Here is a 23,021-nt window from a genome sequence, read left to right as displayed (position 1 = left end):
AAAACTTACTTATCCAAAAAGGTTGTTTCATATTACAATGAGCACCTTCCGTACTAGATTGTGCACCATTTACCAAGACTTACGAAATAGTTTAATCTTTTTCAACGGCTTTACTCCGAGCGCTATCCCACCCACTTACGCGCAAATTTTTGCCCTCCAAGTTCAAATTAATGATTCAATTCTGATTCAAAGGCTGATTGAATATTGTCAATCCTTCTCATTTTTTCGTTGAATGTATGATTCCCGGGTATTATTCATAAACCCACGCTCTAACCACTTAACTCTGATACAAAAAGGCGAGCTCTGACGAGTTAGCCTGCCAAAAAAATTACTTAAGAGCCAGGGAATAAATAAAGAACTAGTCATCACAAATAGAGGAGTAATTCGTAGATAAAGTGCCGCAGAGCACATTGAATACTACCCACAAATTTTAACTAAGGACTTGTATGGAAATGTTTCCTTCGGTAAAAATCCGAAAATACGGAAGGAATTATTCTGGACCAAGTGCGCCAATCATGAACGAAATAGCCGAGCATGTCTACCATAAGGATTTATTCAATACTTTTAATATGCTGCCAATCAAAAAGGGATTTAAAATAAAAATTTATAGAAGAACTCCAACTGTGATAGCATTAATAAACTCCAATTTAAAAAAAAAAAGGAAACGAAATAAACGAATTAGGGTAAGTCAATTAGTTTTTACTGAAATAGCGATTCCAGCATTAGAGCAACACCTGATGGGTAAACTAGAGAACTTAAATACAAAGTTAGCACACCACGGAAAAGTTGTGCAAGGTCAATGCAAATATTAAAAAATAAAAATCAAATATTCAACCGTTAAATTAAACAAGGTGTATGAAAAAGTGACTCATCATCGCGACCTACGGTGATAACAAGAGAACTTGCATTCAAAGGAAGCATATTCTGGGAAAATTATGCAAATATCAATGCTTCTATTAAAAAATTAAATAAAAATATTAGAGCGATGAATTAAACAAAACTAGAGAAAACCTGACTCACACCAACGCATCCTCTGACCACAACTGAGTTTTTATTTTATGTAGGAATGAAAACTTACCAGCAATAAAAAAATTCACATTTTACAATAAATTCGGCAATTTCCTCATTAATATTAAAATTGATAATGTCGAGGTCATGGGTTACCCTAAATGGCTGGTTGTACTTTATTTTAACCCCTAATATTTCTCCAGTCCTTAAGCACCTACTTAACTTACCAACTTAAGTAGTTATAATACCCTCTACTAATTTTGGTGAATGCAAACGGGGCTGACGAGGAAACTTGGATCAAGCATTCCTGCACCTGTATTTAAATGAATATATGCAAATATGGGAACGCAATCCTTTATCTTACAATGCAATCTGAAAACAAGATTACCTTTGCGGTAATATTATTTTATTGCTAATTTAAAATATTAAAATATTATTTAGTGCTAAATTTTCCTTAAAACAAAATCATCAATAGCATAAATTTTATAAAAAGTAGATCGACAAATACAAATACACGTCTTACACTCCCAATTTCTCACTTAAATTACCTTTTTTAGCATCACCCGTGTGCATAGAAAGACGATGGTATCGACCGGTTTGCCTTGATATGCCATTTCATTTTTTATCGACGAACTGGAAAGAAAGGGAGGCATTCCAAACGCTTAAAGTGAATATGAAGGCCATCATATAACTCCTTCACCATGACTAATAACGTCGAGACTATCAAGTGAACCCTTTACTCACTCAGATCCAGCCGGGACGTTTCCAGGGAGAATAAATAAAAATCCCGATCTGGCCGTCCGCCCTCCCCACAAGGCTCTGGCGAGGGTTAGGCACATATAGAGGGTGGGAAGGCAATCGGAAGAAGAGGGAGGGAACCCAATTTGGCGCGGCGCGCACGTTTGGCGGCACCACCTATTCACCGATTCCGGGGAACCAACTTCACCGAGCGCAAATAAAACAGCTAATCGAGCGCCCGCGAAACCACCGAGTGAGTGTGGCGCCCCCGATCACAAGTCCCAGTGAGAGAAGCGGAGAGAAGGCGAACGAGTGATCCCTCCTACTCGGAAAAGTATACATAGAGGGTGGAGAAAAATCGTGCCAGAAATGTTAGTCCTGGCTAGCTGATGCCAGTAGGCACGAATATTAATATTACAAAAGAGGATCCTCAAGTCATCCTCTAAATTTATTGTCAACCAGGGCGCATTTAAATGGGTTTACAATATTCGCGACTCGCATCCCCGACAGACGAATTGATCCGAGTTTCACTCGTAAATAAGCTATAATTAGCGGTTTCAATCAAAATTTTCATACGTGATGTTGTGATCTATCAAATGCATAAAAGCTCAACGCTATTCCTCGCAATTACCAACAACACTGTAACATAACAACTTACCTCGTGACATTGTACTGCAAGATATTGAAAATAAGTGGATCGCATTGAACTCATCTCCGCGCCACGGAGAATTTTGAAAACCAGTAAAAATTATCCGGAGGCTCTGGACAACTCGAGACTTCGAATTCTTTGCCTAAATTTCAATTTTGCCGGAACGGAACTAGTCTCAATTGACATGCTACCTTAAAATTCATCACTTCAAATAATAAGTTAATTTCCAAATATTTCTCAAACATCTACTACCTACTTAGTGATACCTCTAACTTGATAGCAAAGAATAATTGATAATTAAAAGTATCTCTCACATTATTTGATCGAATGCAAATTCATTGCTGAACAAGTTATTCACGTGAACATTATCACGTTATCTCCATAGGCCAGGGTATCTTCAGTAGATCATCATTTATATAAATGATCCCTTGCCTTTCTTTGTGAATAAGGCCATTTTAAGTTTTGAATTATGCTAACTCAATTTTAGATTGACTCAACCTGACCTAGATGACAGCAGCACAAAGGAATCGTCAGGAAACTCAACAACCCTAACCACCTCGTGATCCTTCGTGACTTTTCACCGACAATCCCCTCACTTTTTCATCACCTAGTGTGATTTATAGTCGCCCCCTATTGGTGACGACTCCATTTATCAATATCAGCCTAGTGCAGCCAGAATAAAGAACTCTCTCCAACACGTCCGTCCGTCCCATCCTTGTATGGAGGAAAGCAAGCGAAGCGGAACAGGCATCGCAGCTGGGAGGTCTGGCTCGTCGGGTGCAGCCAAAAGGGACCGATCGAATTATAGAGACCGCGGTTTGAAAGCGACCCCGATTCTTGTGGAATGCCACCGCCGATTCCAACGGGAAAGCCGCCTGCACTAAATTAGCTTCGCAAAAAATACGTGAGAAATGAAAATCCCTTTATTGCCGCCCCACAATAAAAAAAACGCCATCACAAAAAAATGTCATATAATGGATGCATGGAAAATCTATTTTTGTTTTTTTTTTGTGTTTTTCCTCTTCATTGCAAGTTCGTGATAAACTAACCACACCATCGTGAGTGGCGCATTTTCATCCTTCATCCAAAGGATCAAATAATTTGGCGAAAAATTTCCATTCCATTCATCATGCGCTCAACAGAGTGCAAGTATTTGACTAGCAAAACAACAAGATTATGCGCCCGTTTCAGTTGAGATTAACGGAGTGCGTTTCGAAAGAACTTGATTTGGCTTTCCAAAGAGGGTCTCTGTTTGCAGTGCAACGCGCATCAAAGTGGTGGCAGCACGAATTGCGATTGATGACTCAGGAAAAGAGCACACAACAGGCTTAAAAGGCTTCTTTGACCACCTTGAATGGGAGTTGAGATTATAAGCAGGGATAGCAATTGAAGCTAAATGAAAGTCAAACTAGTAAAATTTCAATATCTTCGTCCCCGGGAGCGAAATGTGGGAACGAAACAAAACGGATTTAAACCAGCTTAACTAAACTCACGGTCGAAACGAAATCGGAGTCAAAACTACTTTGTGTCAAAACTAAAACTTTGGGATTGAACGAAACGTAGATAATGTTTCGTACCGGAGGGACCACGTGCTTCACCTTCGAACGGTTTAGTTTCGAACCACACACCGAATACGAAGTATGGTTGAATGAAGTAGAGGTTCAGCCTACCGCCATTAGATGTATGGGGAACTCATATTTTTACCACATGAGAACGGTTTCCGCAAACTGGCCTTTCGATTTTAATACTCAATATCTTAACCCCTAATCACGTATGCCATACATAACGGGTCAAAACTATTCCCCTACCTCTCCACTTCTGGGATCGAAACTTAACTATTTTCAGCGGAGTTTCGATTTATTTAGTTTCCTTCCCGGGAGTTAAGTTTCGTCCCGTGTCGAAACTGAACTCCTTGGTGATTTAAATGTCATGCGGGAACGAAAGTAAACCCAAGCCTCGTATTTTCGTGTCCCTGAGGGTCGAAACGAAAATTTTTCGTTTCGTTTCACTTGCCATCCCTGATTTTAAGATTTCAAAGAGGCGAATGGCTTCAAAATTGTTCCCATCTTTGCTTAAACGTGCTTTTTAAAACCAGCACATCCCAGAAAAACTTGAAGAGTAATTTTACCCCTTTGTATGTTTTGTAAGGAAAGGCTTATGCACTTTGAATCCATCTCTGAAAACTAGGTTTAACAGTTTGAAAGTGCAATGCATAGCTTTGACTCCGAAATTATCTGGCGATCAAGCTAAAAAATAAGATAATGAAAGAGTAACCGTGTCGCTTTCCCATTATTCTCCCAATTCATGAAAATTTTCCTTTAAAACTCAAACACTATGAGCGTGACGAATACCAACCAAAGCTACTGAAAAACAATACCATTCACCACCTTTCAATGATGTATTCATTCCTCAGTAAAGAAGAAACAATGATCCAAATAGTACAAGACAACGATCCTCTCATCCAATGAAATCCTCCAAGTCCCTTACAGCAGAATTGCACATTTATCATTTCCTCTTATCCAAGGATCGCTAAATCATGCTGTTTCTAAATATTTTCTTTGTATTTCTTCCAACCTGTGCAGGATAACTAGCTCATTTATCAGCGCCAAAAACGGAAAATTAAGTGTATTGGAGGTACTTTTCATCGAATTACATCAAATGATGATCTTTGAGCCACATTATGAATATCCAATCCGTTTCTGGATTACATTTTATTGGTATGATACGTTATTTGGAGTAGGCAAACGTTGGCTTAGGTCATTTAAGGTTAGAAACTCGACGCTGACATTTGCCCTCTCTTAATGATAGTCCGTGGGGTCCATGGCTTAGTTTCCCATACAACGGATAGAGTACTGTACGTGAGGCGATCTTCACAAAGAACTATAACCAGAATCTGTCACTATCTGAAAATTCTCTCCCACCATTGGGATTTGAACTTTGGTCCTGGGGACAGAATAGCAACTAATGTTGTAATATGGCTACCATATCAAGTTCAAATCCGTCACTCTTCACACCAGGCTGTCATAAAAAAATTTTCAACCAAACGACAGTTACAAATTAAAATCTGTGCTTTGTCACATAAGAGAAGGGTCATCAAAAACTGATAAAATGCCAAATTTTGGAATCAAAACATAAGAATTGTTGGGAATATTTCTGAGCTTAACCTGAGAATGAGAAGTTAAGTGGCAGGGCGATTAAAATGACAAAGTTTCGCCTGATATAATTCTCCTTATGAAAACTTCGCGTTACACTATCAGAAAAAAAGATCATTTCGTTGGCAACAATAGGAAAACCTAATATGAAACTTTTGCCATAGATCCTCAATTTTTTCTTCAATGCTAACATTTTTTTATAAATATGTAATTGAACATTTTCGCGCTTAGAAGCTATCATCACAATACAGCTTCACCAAGCAAATGACAAAGGTGATTGTATTTTTTTACTTTCATACTGATTACCATGCTGCAGGAAAAGTTAATGCATCACTTTTCCTAAACCTGAGATAAAAGATTTTTGGACTTTGACATTATAAAAAATACTTAAGGAGGGACATAAACATGCAAATGCGATTCGAGAGCATGCAAAAAAATATTTCAGGTTGACCTTTAAGTCTTTCTCAATGAAATTTCCGTGTTATTCCAGGCGAATAAATTATTCACGTTAACTCTCGCCAAAGTTTTGACGAGCGCGTCGAAAAAAATACTCTTAGTGAATACGGAATCAGTTTCAAAATAAATTTAAGCTGATAAGACTAGAGATTCAATGGCGGTAATATCATTTTGTAAATGCGGTGAATCTCGAACAAAAAAATCATATGAAATGGATAGTTTGACAGTGAAATGAATACCAATAGCAATAAAAATTCCAAATGAGATCTTAAATTATTAAAATCGTGATATTATTTACGAAAGTTTAATAACGGAGAATCGTGACCGAATAAAAGACTTAAGGTAATACCTACATGAATGGATTTGCTCTCGGGGCAGAAATGGGATCAAATTTTAAAATATTGAACGATTAAATAATGAAGTTATTCCAGGAGAAGATATTTAAGACGAAACGCTGACGTGGCAATCGCCTTAAATTTCGCGAAGAATTCTCGAGCATTTGAAAACTTGAAACAAATATTTCCATAATTCATTATCTTAAACGAGAAAGTGAACTCCTAGTGTTTTACTGGATGGAATGAGTAAGAATCCATTAGTATTTTGAGGAAATATGTTAAAGATAACGGAAATACCCATTAGTTCCGACTCTTTTTTGCCAACACTACATTTCTCCAACAACTGCTAAACTAAAATATGATCATGACCTCGCTCAGTAACTTCCTTCAATAAACGGATGAATTTTATAAAAGTGCTACCAAGGAAGGTTAACCCGATGGGAAGGTTTGCGTGTAAGAAAAAAAACAGAATGGAACAAACGGTATTGATTTCCCTGGAGCAGCTATTACTGAGATTACACACGCCAAGAAATAAAGTAGGTTAATATGAGTGCAAGAAAAATCATGAATATCCAACGGGAAAATGAAATTCCTTTCCAATATGGTGACTGTTAAGGCGTAGAGGGCTTATAAAAGGCGGATACCACACCAATACATATGGTAAACAAAAGGTAAAAAAAGTCATAAAAAAGAGGATAGAGTTATATGACAATTCCTTAACCAATACAATTGTAGCAACATTGGATTTATATTATCGACGCTAACCGCAGAAGAATAAAAAATTAACTGTCAATATAAATTAGAAGCCCTTAAATTTTTATACTGTTTAGAAGCAGTTCTCATGATAGAATTCGAAACTCCATCCACCATGAGACAAAGCAGCAAGATAATATTTTACTAACTGAATAAAATCCTGTAATTTTAAAGAATATTAACATTATCAAATGATAAGTAATCGTCAGTACTAAGGTTACTAATTTTCGCTGTTCCTGCTATACCTGCTTATCAGCTAAAGGTAGATACATGATTACGTAAAAGAGATAATATAAGTATTGCGTAAGTCAGAATAGTTTACACACACACTCTAAACGAAAGGCGACTTAGGTATGAATCAGGGTTAATAACCTTGAAAAATAGCCTTTTGAAAGAAGAATCCAACTGTGTTAAATATTTCCTCTCTACTCTGTGTAAATAAATATTTATTGATTCCGTAGTTTCAAAAGTAATTACTGGCAATCTTTGTAAATTAGTGGTCAACCAGAAACCCATGCGCACCAGTGTCTATTGTCCGCCAACTATGTCAGCATCTTCACCGCAAGAATCTCAAACAGTGAATCTAAAAAAAAGGCTGGGCGTGTAAGGCTATTCTAACGCCTTTACTTCCCATAAAATGTATTTTTGGGCATGACATAGCTTTTGGATAGGAATTTTGGTCATTTTGAGAGCCGTAAAACATGACCCTCAGACGCGGTGCGTTTGCCTCACTCGTACTGCCAGCCCCAGCGAGAATTCCGATCGTAAACCTACTTGTGTGCTGGTCAAGTCAACGTGGTCAGAGTGACATAAACGAAATCACTCACGTAAGGAAAAATAACATCTCTCTAGAACATGCTTTTCATGATTTATTTTTTTTATGATAAGCTTTGACACACTAAATAGATAACGACTAAGTATCGTATATATATATATATCCTCAGCATGACACGGTTAAGTTAAACACAGGGCATTTCAGGAAGAATCTGCAATACCGATAGAGGTGATAGAGGGGGACCATTTTAAACATGTTTTGTCCTATAACCATGGGGTCACAACTCCTTAGTTACCGAACTATGGCAACGCAAACATGCTTTTGGAATCACTTTGCAGTTACCATGAAAACGGTTTTTCTTGAGTATCCTGCCTTTTCAATGAAATTTCCGTGGTATTCCAGCCTAAGAAATTATTCACGTTAACTCTCACCAAAGTTTTGACGAGCGCGTCAAAAAAAATGCTCTTCGTGAATACGGAATCAGTTTAGAACTAATATTAAGGTGATTTATACTAGAGATTCAACGGCGACGATATCATTTTGTAAGCGCAGTGAACTTCGTACAAAACATACCAAATGACAGCGAAATGAATACCAATAGTAATAAAAATTTATATTGAGATCTGAAATTTAAAAAACCTGGAGAGTATTTATGAAAGTTTAATTACTGGGAATCATGACTAAATAAAAAAGGAATAAAACCCTAAGTTAGTATTAGGATTTGCTTTTGGGGTAGAGATGGCATCAACTTTAAAAATATTTAACGACTAAATCATGGAGTTATTCCAGGAGAATTTATTAAAGGCGAAACGGTTACAGAACATTATAACGCAGCAACCCTAATTTTCAACCTTTTGTAGCCCTTCCGGAATTTTTCTTTCACCATGACCTACTTTTCCTGAAAGTTCCCGGACCCATCGACAATAGTAATTTCCCTGATTTATCTGACCGGAATGAACCAAGAGTTAATGTTTTAATGCATGAAAGATTTCGTTGGACCGAAATGTGTATTTTTGAATGCACGAGGGAAATTATAGAAGGCTCTATTTCCTATTCATGCGTTTGTACAATATGAGTGATATCACGGAGCACATTGGCGTTTATTCTAGCGTGCATTTATGCATGACATCGCACGTGTTAATATATCTTGTGACCAGGACTTAAGACCCGTAAGTAATCACCTCTCTTAAAGACCTGTATTTGACGCAATTGATGGCTGTGCCCATGGATTCTCGGAATTTAATATCCCTATTCAAAGTGTCCATCCAAAGGCTACCAATTTGAAGGATATTCCCTCTTTTAAGGAAATATAAACATGTAAATTTAATTACTGTTTAATGTAAAAATTACGGAAAATAAATAAAAATATTTTTAACACCCAGATTTTACTACTTTTAACCATTTTTGAACTACGTTTTCCAGTATATTCAATCTAGGCACATACCCAGACCTTTGCTTGCGTGCAGAATCACCATCCTCCCCCCCCCCCCCCCATATAAACCATTTTTCAGTAGAATATTCTTTGATCACATCATACAGGTTTCATAGCACAGGTGTCTATTTTTTCAGGTAAGAAAGTTCAGGAGAAAATAAGATATAAATTCAGAATTTCGTTTTTTCCTCGATCGATCAGATATAATAATGGCAGCTTTGGAACTTACATATAGGTTAGTTGACTTGTAGTGCAGCCTACTAACTTATGCATTTCTTTTGGATGCTTCTGAACTTTCTTAGACTTTATAGCACCATGTTTTGCATGTTCTAGATTTCTATGCAGGCTGCTTCATAAATAGTTGACAAGTTTTGCTTTGACTGAATATGGAAGTATAATTTATTAGTAAGCCTAACATTTTTATTACTGTGTAGTGTGCATGTGGGGATCCTCTAACATGCCATATGCTTGTGATTGATCACCCCTTGCCAATCACACTAGACGTGGTTTAAAGGGTATTGCGTAGATAACTACGTATGGTCGCAGTGTTTAATACCCTATTTAAGAATTCAGAACAAAGACCACAACTTCGAAGGACATTTCCTCTTTTAGGGAATAAATAGGTGGAAATTTAATCACTGTTCAATAGAAAATTAGTAAACTTGATTGAACAATTATATTATACTACTTTTAACAATTTGTCCACACATTTTTCTAATATTTTCTATCTAGTCCAGGCACGTATTCAGATCTTACCTCATGTGCAGAATTAACACCCTTCATTTCTGTAGAATATTACTTCATTGCTTCGTATAGGTATCGCAGTTCTAGGCTCAAACTTGTTAATTCAAAAATATGATCACTTTTCCTGTGTTCATGCAATATACGGCTAAAGACCCCAGACACACAGGACCACGGGGTTTTTAGGGACCATCCAGCTGTGGCTTTGGGAATAGATACCCACGATCTTGAGGGGAGATGGAGGTTGTGGAAGGCGTGGGATAGAAAAATAAATAAGACATGGCGGGTGGGAGATGGAGTGAAGGGGGCACCGCGTCGCACGGCAGGGCATAAAACAGCCGCAGAGAAGAAAAAACACAGGGGACGGGTAAAATTCGGAGGCAAGGTAGGACGCGTGAAGGGAATGCAAAGGACGTAAAGGGACCAGGAGAGAAGAAGGGAGGAGGCGCACAGTCTCCGTGAAGGACGCGGTCACCACCCCCACCTTCGCCGGGAGAATGAGCGAGGGGCAAGGCGGGTCTAGGTTTAGTCAGGGCGGAAGGGAGATGGATTCACGTAGTGGAGACGTGGAGGAGCTCTAAAAGGCGGAAGGAGCAGATTGACGAGGGAGTAATAAGTTGCCGCTTGCAGGGAGAGCAGTAGAAAGAAAAAAACATATTGAGAAGAAGAAAACGTTGGACCAGGTGTCCAAGAGAGAAACCTTCTGATATCAAAGTCTGAAGATTGACACGCGAAGAATCTTCTGCCCCAGAGGTTGAAATATTTTTCACCGGCATTTTTGTCGTATTTGATGACTGCATTTGATATCAGCTACAGACTGTGATAATCTGAATAATATAATTATCCGACCAAATAACAGAATTGCTAATGTAGGATTTACCGACGCTTTTAGAAAACGCCAGAGAAAATATATTGGACATATCCGCGAACCGGTAAGACAAGATATTCCGTGAAACTAGAGTTGCTTTCTAAATATATTTCAATCGTTACATATATGTGATAATATCGAGGAAAGGAGTTTACAAAATCTATGCATTTAGCCATATCACTTGCTACATACCTTGGTCTATTTCTAATGCTCAAGAGCACTAGGGCTCGAAGCATGTATAATCAAATACTTTTAAAATACGCTAGTAAAAAATAGCTCTGCGATGAAATGACTCAACTATTCTTTAGTGGTAAGCAAAAGTTAGTGTTCAATATAAATATCACTTCACATGTCTCCATATCATTAGAAAAGAGGACAATGCCAAAAAATTACAGTAACAGCCTCATAAGTTACGAATATTTCAGAGCCGGGTGAATGGGAGGAGTTATTTTGGTGGATAATGTTAATAATTGAAATCTCGTCATTATTGAAAGCGAATTTAGGAGTAGAGAGTCCTCTCTTGGAATTTACTTATTTGACAATCACATACATCGATGCCCAGGATGGTGGCAAATCCACTCAGGCGGGACTCGAACCTGCGGCCTATAAATTGGCTGACGGGAACATTACCATGGCTCCACTGAGGTCAGCTGGAGTGGCTGAATGGAGATCGATTAAAAGAGGAATTAAATTTTACCACTGAAAACACTGTAGATCACTACGTATCTAACTAATGCTGATCGCGAAGGGGAAGTATAATATATGAAGCTCTCAGCCTTAAAAAGAAATAAGTATCTATCAAAGTAGAAGAATAAAGTTCCAGCACTAGGGATAAGTGTACCGTAAAATTACCAGACATAAAGAGTGGCCACGAAAACTTCGGCCTAGGAAATCCGAGGAAGTGGAAATGGCCATTCTTTTCACATAGAAAAAAAAGATTAACTTGTATAGATAGTCTGATATCCCACGCTACCGAAAATAGTGATTAAAATGGAAAGAAGGATAATGGATCACCCACAGGCGTCTGAAGAAATGTTGAAATGAAAATCCTGGCGCAACTGATTTTACTTGGTGAATTACACAATAAGTGTCTTGTTTCCTCGTAAAATCCTTAGGTTTTTTCAATTGAAAAGAATACAAGCATATCAAATAAACTGAAAAAAATCCTCTAATACTCCATTAGGGACAACACGACGTCTTACTTGGAGATTTGAAATAGCTTAATTGAACACAACAGAAATTATTCCTTTCAAAATGAATTCCTTTCATGAAGTATATTTTTTCAACTCATTACCGTGGATAGGAAGGGATTGACCTATATTCCTTTCCACAGCCATTCACAGCTATCATACCTCTTATTTCCATTTGCAGGACTTTTTCCACTCCAAATTTTTTCACAACTCTATATCAAGAGGTTTATGGACGTGCCGTAGAACTTTGGCTATCTAGGGAAGAAAATTGCATTAGCATATCCGTTCCTTCATTATTTTTCCTCCCCAAAGCTTTTGGGAAGCATTAAGGAATCGTTCTAAAAATTTTCTAAGCCGGAAAAAGCCTTGGGTGTCCCAAAAGAACTTAACTATCCCTTGGGGAATGAGGTGGAGAGGGCTCTTCTAAAATGCCGTAATATTAAACCATATGGGTTTAATTTTTTGGGCGAAATCCGGTTTATTTTCCCCCCAGTACCCACTCACCGCTTGGCCTAATCCGGCTCTGGTAATTGAAAGTATGGAACCTCTTCCACAAAATTTTAATCTCAAAACGCTAGTGAGATTATATGGAAGCAGGATCGCTGGGAACTGTTTTAATTACAAAAATGCAGCATCAAAGGTGCCATCATCATATTCTCAGAAGCAGATGCATCCGACGCACAATCCACGCTAATGAAGGATATGCGGCGGTCCTTTACTATTAAGAGGAAAATTGCGAATGAAGGACGAGTATGACGACGGTATCAACGGTGGGTTATATCCTTTTCCCGCCGTCGGGGAACGAACCTGTTAGAGGATCCTGCAATAGAAAATTACGACGTCCGCCGCTGCTACCGTAGGTAATATAGCCAGCGTTCCACCTCCACCACTTGCCGACAAACTCCTCCGACAGCCCCCGCGTGGGATGTGAGTTCAGAGAGAGATATACAGGCTAAACCTACAGACTACGCGTCAGAAGGAAAAGCAACAGGATGAGGAAGGGGAGGAGAACAATGAATAAATTACGCGCGCATCGCGGCGTGTGCCTCGAGCTCGAGGCGGTAAAGTGTCTGCGCGCGGGACTGAAAATTAACGCGCGTAATACGCATTCTTCAAAACCATTTGTGTGGCGCGGCACGCATCGGTGGAGGGACGAGACACAACCGCCGTATCCATGGTTACCGGGAGGAGATCTCGCAATCTCCCCGCTGCTAATACGTGCGGCAGACTTGAAAGGACGGTGGCATTATCTGGATGAGGAACGAGCGGAGAGACGACTTCAGTCTGGCTTAGTTATATTTTAGAGTGTATCGTCCGCGATTCCTCGTTCAAAACGGAGCAACGTCCAAGGGATATGGTTTTCTGTAAAATGAAGAGTCGCGATTTCGCTTTCATGTTAACAATTTACTGCTTGCTTATGAGTCAACTGTACTCCGCCGTAAAGTTTTCAAGCCCTCTCGCAATATGTTTTCGAATTTTTTTATATAAAAGAGTACACTTATTCTCTGCCATTAAAATGCTAAATTTTCTCCAAGGAATGGCCAATCCGTTTTCTGTGACAGAAGCATTGAATAATTTTATGGAGGCAAGGGACGCTTCCGTAGTAAAGTTGTAAAAATATTTTTTTAAATCTATAGATTAGTGAATCACGCTGAATGAATGTTGATGGTGTAAAGAGAAACTAAAAGGGCGTCACATAAATTGTTGGTAACTGTAATTGAAGTAGTTTGCGAAGTCATAAATGCATATATTCTCTACAAGAGGCTGTTTTCATCCTCTTTTTTGGAACCAAATATATTCTCTACAAGAGGCTGTTTTCATCCTCTTTTTTGGGACCAAAAAAGGATCAATTCCTATATCAACGATTAACTTGTGATGCATTCTTACTTTAAATCTGTCAGTGGTACCCTGCTCCCCGTAAGTATCAAATAATCAACGGGGTCAATACATTCTGATTTTACAAATAATTGACCCTTGGGGCGTTAAATTTAGATTTATAATTCTGTAGGAGTCAACATTGAAATAAAAATATGCACCCCAACTCTGCTTTGAGAAATAAAATATATTATCAGAAGTTCACATTTAGATTTCGTTCACATGAAGAAAGCCGTGTCACGACTCATATATCTATTTACCCACTCGATCATCGCAAAGCCATGGCTATCGGCATATTTGATAGTTAAGCCTTGGCGATAAGAATTTCATATGAATGCATTGAATAAATACTTGCATCCTTCCATTCAACTTCACTTCGAAATTTTTCATTCCTACCTACGCATCCACTACCATTTAACATAAGCACACGCATTTACGCAGGGTAACGTCAGCCTGACATTCCTTTCCCCAATTCCGTTACGTCAAGGACTGGCAGGTGGAGATATTTCACTATGCCGCCGAGCCCACCAAGCCCAGTCATATGGTTCTCGTAGATGTGAGCATAAATAGCTGGTCACAATATAACATACCCATCGCGTAAGGCCTATACGAGGTTTTCCCGGGAATTGCATCAATACCAGAATTGAGAGGTACTTTGGTATTTTTAAAGATTGATTGAACGTTATAACCAGTAGATTTTGATAATTTTTTATTCTTATTAGACATACATTATTAAATAAAACATGTATGCTGACATTAAATAAAGAAAGTATACTGACAAATATGCAATAGTACTGATTAACTCATTTTTCCTCTGCCACCGCCAGCATTTGAACCCAGACCGCCTGGTTGGGAAGCCTAAACTAGCCCCACACCATCCCCAGTCTTAGAGATACGCGCTTAAAACATATTTTGAGATTCCAAAATTTTCTGGACATAACATTAGATCCGTTATAAATGAGGTAAAATTTTTAAATCTGCCTGCATCTCAAATTTGAAAATTTGACCCACGTATTTTCCCAGATGCAAAAGTTGTTATGCTTGAGAATATGGAAAACGTAAAAAAGAGCGATTTAATGTATCACGAAGATGTCAATGTGATTGATTAATTCGAGTGATCTAAATTCCCATGCAAAAATTATTTGACTCATCTGGTATTCAAAACCGTATCTCCCAACTACCTGTCAGGTATGTTATCAGTAACACCATTTCTTCTCGGCAGGATGATATAACTGGTAGTACACTTGACCTGAAATCCTGAGATCCGCGTTCGAATCCCGTCTAAGCTAATTGATGTTTTTTTATGGCGAATTTCATCCTTAGCGTGAAATTGTCTCCGTGCGCGAGACTGCGTACAAAGTAACATGCAGTGTTTCGATGGTTAGGTAACTTAAAAAAAGAGTATTTTGCAGTGAAAAAAGACGAAATATGATCAGTCAAAAATGATGCGTTCCCTTAATAAGGACCCCAGAGTGAATACTTTGATCCCCAAGATGATGCGATAGTCCAAACCGATGATCATGTACGAGGAGCACAATATGGATGAGACACAAGATTGGAAGATCAAGTATCGAGGGGCATGGACAGTATTGAGGGGTGAAAGGCAGTGTTGAAGGTGCAAGGGAGGGTATTAATCGCCAACGGAGAAGTCAGCTTAATTCCCCCTCACCCCTTTCCCGGGTACGATACGTTGCAACTCCCCTCATTCCGTATGCATGCGGTCCATCTCTTGCAAGGTATCTGCTTTTATACAAACCCCGTGTCTTTGTCGGCATGGATTCGTGCTGCCTATAGGCATTAATGGATATTTAAGGCAAATATTCCAGCTCTTATACCCAGCGACAAGCCAAACTCTCACCGCTTCAACACGCATAACATTAAAGTCTTGTCGACGAAATGGGAGTGATTTGGGCAAACTTTCACGTATTCCCTGCACATAAATAAATTTTGCACTGACTGTATCGGGGTCCCCTGATTGAAAATTGCCAGCTTCCAGCTTTCCTTTCCTCAAGAATTTGTCGATGTAAACTTCTGAGGTGAAAGAACTAGGGATTTGAAATTAACCGGGGAAAAAATCAATAATATTATCAGTAACGGCTGCATATAATTTACATGAGATATAGACGTCAGGTGTGCAGTCTTGAGTAAATTAACCCTGAGTAAATAAATGGTAGATATAAAATGTCAAAATATCACGGCGAATTTTACAAACATATCTTGTGTCCGGTCTCGTTTTGGGTTATAATTTAGTAATTGGGATATGGACTCTTGGATTAATAAATCATTAGAGAATAAAAACTAAAAATTATTACTAAAATCATAGGATGTAAAATTATCACGATTAAGGTACTTAAATTTTACAAATTGTTTATTGAAAATCTAGTATGAGTATAATTTTCTTGAAAAACGAACTGTAGACTCAAGTTTGATATCAGGAATACACTACATGCATGAAGCAGAACGTGGCCAGTGGCTGAAAGAGATGTTTTTCCAACACACTCTTAGCCATTCTTTGCCCAGTAGCTAAAATTCGGTCCAATAAAAATATGGCGGCTTGGCCAATACATAGTGAAAATCAAATATGCATTGAGCTTAATTTATCTTCCGACAGCTAGATAATAATAAATAGTTAATAGGAATCATTTCTATCCTAAAATGACCATCTATGTGGCAGGCACGTAATTTCACAGCGTTGTTAAGTGTTAAATTTAACCATATGCTTCAATATAACTTTTACCTGACTTTCCCTTTCATTCAGAGCATATCATCGAGGTTCAACCACGCATGAAAAAACTCATCCATCCAATGTAAAATGAGTACAAAACATTATTGTGCTTTTCCTTCGTGCGGAAATATAAATTTTCGTCTCAGCCTTTCATTTGATTAAGAATCCAAACTAATATTTCGGCAACGCATTGGCCACTTTTTTTTAATCCCCCTTACATCAATCGCTTCGTATTTTACCGCTCAATCATGGAGAGCAAAGGGTAATCCAGCAATAGAAGGTTGAATAAGCGCCGCTTATTTTTTTATTCGCTGTCCACCCACTTTTTTTACCGGGTTTGTAAATGATGGCATGGAGACAAGCGGGGAGAGGGAGGGAGAGAGAGAGAGAGGGTGAGGGCGAGGGTACAAACCATAACGAATTCAAATCACTGCCGAACAAATAACGGTCCGTTGAATGACGCCGGCAAAACATTCCCCACACCGATTCGTATGACTGCGGGCACCCGTAGGGCCACACAACTTTACGAGCTTGGACCCGTGGCTTGTCGGACACGTGATCAAACAAGGCAGAGTGGGAGTGTTAGGGGAGGACAAAAAAAAGCAGAAAACGAAAACACCTACCACTAATGCAGGCTCGCCTTAGTCCCTCACAACAGCCCCCACGACAATCCACGTGGTACGCCCATCGCCTATGAGTGACAAGTATTAGTACAGCATTAATTCCGTCACACTCGCCTCTTTGGTGCGGTAAAAACCTCCTCCAGCACGACGCATTACGCTACACACATATACCACCCTCCTTTCTGGTCATGAGCCGGGATGCTCTACGAATGTAACCAACCGAACCACATGCCATGACGCGTACCCGCTGGGCATTGCAGCCTGATACAATATTCATGCGCGCCAGGGGATAAGATTGAGAGGTGGATTATGCACTAAAATGCAGGCGTATTAAGGCCGGTTTGAGCCCTGTTAGGGTCCAAAATTTAGCAGTTGAAATTTTGATCCTAATTTGGGTCGGTGACGACAAGCCCTTGGATCAAGTTATTAGTTTCCACGCATGAAACCAAATGAGAAAATGGCAGATAGAGTCACGAACCCAGTACTCCGTATCCTACCCCAAGGCCTGTTTAAATAACTGGTATGACACGTTGGTAAACCTAAAAATGGTTTTAGCTCTTATATTAAAATTTTAGTTACTTGTCGGTAGGTTTTTAATGCTATTTTTAATAGCATCAGAAAATAGTCCAATAATCATGATCTATTAAATCATAAGTCACACCGAAAGAATTAATTTTTAAAATATCTAAGCATTCTAAACTAAGTAGTAACATAGTAGTAAATCTTTGTGTAGTTGTTTTGCACTAGTATATATTCCGTGAAAAATATTTTATTTATATGTTTTTCGACGTGAAGGCTTTTTCGCTATTCAAACAGACAAATTTTTCATAGCTAACTATGTTCCAAAAAAATTTTTACCTAGCTATTGATAATTTCATATATACTGGTTGTTTTAAAAACTAATATTTACTCTATAAATAATACCACTCACCGTTTCTAGTTAGTTGTATTGAAAAACGCTCAGATATTCAAAAAACAAAATTTACTGTGAAACTTATATACTTGCGAAGAAGTTTTTCTCACGAATAATAATAAACAGCCTTCCACACGAATGTTTTCGGTTCAATACCCCTTGATTACCTAAGAGACATATTCACTGCATTCTATTTCTCACTACTGAAATGGTAAAAATCCTTACTAAATTCATTTAAAGTTGGGTACTCTGCGCTCATAGCATATTAACCAAAAGTCACTCGGTACACGGGTCATTTTGAAGAAATGGATGGGATAGCGCACGAGCAATTAATAATGTAAGTACTAAGTAATAAATTCAGAGCGAATATAAATACTCAAGAATCGATTGCGAATCCCAATTCCCACTCACGAAGACGGGAAAATATCCAAACACAAAAATGCGCAAAAAATGTTTACGCACATACGTGGAGTCGTTCGATAGGGCTCCTCCGTTCATTTCCAAACCTTTCAGGCGAATGAAGGAATGGAATGGAATTTATTCCTTTGGGAAAACGAGTAAGAGAGAGAGAGAGAGAGAGAGAACTTTATGGACGCCTTTGCTCCTCCCTCAGGACAGGAAACGTGAAGAAGTATCGAAAATGTCTGGATTGGGAATCACGAGATGGCATGGTTCATCGACGTTTGCATCTGGTTCTCTAGTTAGCAAATTGGGAACTTAAGTCTTTAATCACAACGGTACTAATCATAGAGAAAGGTAAATGCAAAGTAGGCCCTCAGGTCAAAGTATGATCTAACAATAAAAAAGTAATATGAACAATTTTCCCAAACCGAAAACCATGACTTGAAAATACCATTTGACTCCCTCGCCAAATGTAAATCATTTACCAATTTCGGGAAGGTGCCGTAAATATTAAAAAGATTACTAAAAATATTCTGAAAAAAGAAACAAATTCAACTTTTGTCAAAAAGAAAAAAATTTCTGCAAACATATTTGTAGCTATTCTAAAAATTAACTATGCAGAAGCAGGTTAAAGTAAGACGACTACCTAAAAGTTAAACGGATTTTCCAAAAAATGGCCAGACTTAAATAAACTAGTGCTAAAGATATTCTGCCCTCTTGAAACAGAGGATGCTGTAGAGATAATTTATGAAAACACCACCTCCAGCGACTCCATAACATTTCTATGAACTATTGGGGTTTGATATGACTAATCCATAACTATTACCAAACAAACCCTTACATCGCAATAAACTAAGCTGTAAGATAGATGATTACCTTTCATTTCTCAACATTTGCTCTTTACCAGGGGTGGAGAGCAATTTTAAGCCCAATAAATTTATTTTCAAGCGGGTAATTCTAATTGAGGCGAAAAGACCATTTGTAGTCATGTACTTTTATGAATGTTAAAGTCGTGCTGAACTTGAGGCATGCCATCTCTACCTTCATCCATTTCCTAGATAGCTGAAAGACAAGGTAGGTATACTTCATATTTGACGAGATTTTTTTGAATGGCCATGTAAGGCACGGGAGCTGTGGATTGAGGACTTTGCATGAAGACAAGTACTTTCTAAAAATGTTTTGGAGTACAGCTACTGTTAAAGGATTGAAAAAGCTGATATTTAATTCCTAAATAGCTCGAATGTCTAATTAAACCTCAATTCCAACGATTTTAAAAATGATTCATTACAACCAATTATCTATTAACTAGACAAGATAAATTTAGCTTTTCCCAGAATATCGGACGGAAATTCGAAAAAAATGGTTCACCACGATAACTGGTGATTTTAGCATCCGAAAATACGTTGAACGGCCTATACTCTATAGAAGATAATAAAATAAAGTAATGATCCATGACAGTGTGAATGAAGTAACGATAAGTTATGGTGACTGATATGTCATGGAAAACTACAGCACTTATCTCTGCGACGCCCTGAGTGATGAAATAATGGATTCTGAAAAAAAAACACAACGGATAAATGATATTAATGAATCTCCGGTTAGATTTAAAAGAAGATACTTTGCCGTCATTCCATAATCAACAAGAAGATGGCTACCATCATTCGTATGGGTTTATCGAAAAGAGAAAACTCCGTTTAGGAGATTCATGACAATCTCGGAGCATTGCAGACAACCACAATTCAGAAATTCACACAATCCTCAGTCAAAGAGTACCTTTTATTTCCATGCGTATGTTATCCGAATATATACTTCATAACTTAAGCTTCCGAGAAAAGATTATTAGACACTCAAGAAATAAAAATTTGAAATGCATATTTTTAAGATTAAACGTAAATATTTAGCGTGAGTCGTCAATGAAATTTTATAATATAAATACAGGACTGAGAGTCCAACACTACAAATACATGAGACCTAACCTTCTTCATAAACACTGCACAATAATATAAATTACAGCATCCAATGTAAACAGCCCGTTTCTGTACAACTTGAACAGCATTGAGCTTAAAAACCCAAAACTAGTACTCTGTCTTTTTATAATGCGATGAGAAATTAGTTTTTCTGGTGAAAATTAAACAATTATGTCAACATTTTCCCACATAAAATAATTGTATTTCAAACCTGGCACTTAAAACAAATAAAATTATTCCTTTTTATCATTTAATATGGCAACATTGATCATCATCTTGTAGGAGAGTAATTATAGCTTTATTATTAAACCTAGATGACTTTGTTTAAAAATAATCCCATAAAAAACAGCACTATCGTCTAGTTCGTTTCAATAAATTGCCAATACATTGCCTGTACAAAGTATCAAAAAAAAATCCTTCACAGTCCCATGATTCTTGCAAAAATGTATGAGGGAAAGGAGATCGAAGACTAAACCCTGGCCCAATAAATGCATATTCTGGCGGTATATATCGATCACCATATGATCAAAAACGCCATCTTCCGGTTGAAAATAAGGTTACATAACTACGTTAAAGTTTCTGCTTCTTAGAAAATAAAAGTCGAATATCGAAAGAACTCAGCGGATTCCATTAAGCGAGGTACATGCAGCAAACTGCTTCAGGCTCTTAAATAACGAGGTCCCATATATAAAATAACAGGAAGATTCATCTTCCAGCTAGAGGGGGATAACATGAGAATCAAAGAAAGAAAATTCCTCATCACCACCATCGTCGAACGACATACACTAAATAGAAGAGTGAAAAAAATCTAATAAATGTATCCTGCAGTATATGCCATATACTATCTCCCACGTAATGATTGTGCGTAACTTTACGGGTGTAAACACGGACGAACACAAGAATGCTTGAACGAAATGATTTTCAATAGTCTATAAGTAATTATTAAAATAATTGATTAAAAGCTGGATGAAACTGTTCAAGTAAATATGAAGTATAACTACCTAAATTATGCATGCATGTATGCTGTTGCGCCGTGCGGTATAAATTTAGCAGCCGAGGCTAGGCCATGTGACAATCGATATAGCTTTCACTTGATTGGTTTAACAACCACCAATAAATCATGTAATGATGTAATAAATTTGGTTATCCTAGTTGTAGATAATATATTACATTAAAATATTTCATATTCTCAAAGAAATAATCTTGCGAGATGTCTTATTCTGGATCTTGACCGATTTTTCCTGCTGTAATGTGGCAACCGTCATATAAAATCTATTATTAAAAGGATAAATGATTTTTATTTCCGCTCCAATTGCTGGCTTTCTGAATTAATTATCATCCATGCTTCTGATAGACTTCATTTTTTGCAAGTACAGTGAACAACGGCACCCCTCCCCGTATGATATTAGATAAGTATTCCCACGACATTTCCCATCCATTTCCCATCAAGGAGAAATTCCTAACCCAAAATGTATGAAGTGAAACCCAAAAAGGATTCAAAATATAACATCAAACTCGTGCACTTGCAAGTGCTGAAGAAATAACGCAATTATACGCATGAGAGAATTTAACACCATCTTGGCTATAACTCAACCGAGTCCCTCTCTAGTTTTGCCGAGAAGTCCATTCAAAGGGTCACTGCAGCATTATAACTTCTTAACTTCGCAATCGAGAAACTCACCTCCTCCGGGTACGTAGATGTTGAGGAAGAGGCAGTCTTCACTCTGGTTGGTTAGCAGCGGCAAGGTTCTCCGAAGTCTGAGATAACGACCCCGAGGCATCATTGCGAGCGCTGCGGTGCGGTTGGAGAAATCCACGGGAAACTTCTGAGGAAAGAATTTCGAAAAGATGATTAAAATCATTATAATAGAAGTGATGACAAGCGGGGAATTTTTCGCCTGGGATCCTTCATTCTGTGCTCTGACCCAAATACAGCGCAATGATTTGTCGCATGATTATATTTTACAGTTAGAGCTTGAAATACCCATAAACTATATGCATTATTTTAAAGGATTATGGACCACTGATACACGAGAGAGATAACTCAGACAATCAAAAGATAAAATATTATCAATGGTTATTCAGAATTTAATTTCTTCATTTATAGTATCACAAAATATTTGATAAAACTTTTCTATTTTCATAAATGACTTTAAACACACCGTACGAATAGGTTAATTTCTGCTAAAAATTTATTAGGAAATATAGTGAATTAAAATCATCATTGAAAGATTATCAGCAGTTCACATAGACAAATATTCCTTACCGTATAACCATTATCCTCCGTTTACTAACTTCGTTACAAATAAAACAGTGTTACCATGGTTCAAGTTATACTAATGGGACGTATCTGCCGTAGGGAAATGATACATACAAATTGGAGAAAATCGCTATGACATAATATAAAAAATCATTCACA

General features: G+C 37.8%; 1 protein-coding gene across 1 annotated transcript in view; it reads right to left on the bottom strand.

Annotated features, from left to right (window-relative positions):
• The window catches only part of LOC124156064 (neuroligin-4, X-linked-like), a 913,830-nt gene that overhangs the window by 554,655 nt on the left and 336,154 nt on the right, over window positions 1-23,021 (bottom strand). Inside the window, exon 5 of the mRNA XM_046530371.1 lies at window positions 22,284-22,428. Coding sequence (XP_046386327.1) covers window positions 22,284-22,428 — 145 coding nt within the window. The remainder of the gene's footprint in view (window positions 1-22,283; window positions 22,429-23,021) is intronic.

This window comes from Ischnura elegans, chromosome 3 (assembly GCF_921293095.1).
Source record: "Ischnura elegans chromosome 3, ioIscEleg1.1, whole genome shotgun sequence".
Classification (NCBI taxonomy): Eukaryota; Metazoa; Arthropoda; class Insecta; order Odonata; family Coenagrionidae; genus Ischnura; species Ischnura elegans.
The sequence above is the reverse complement of the archived record's forward strand: the minus strand, read 5'-3'. Positions and strand labels throughout refer to the sequence as shown.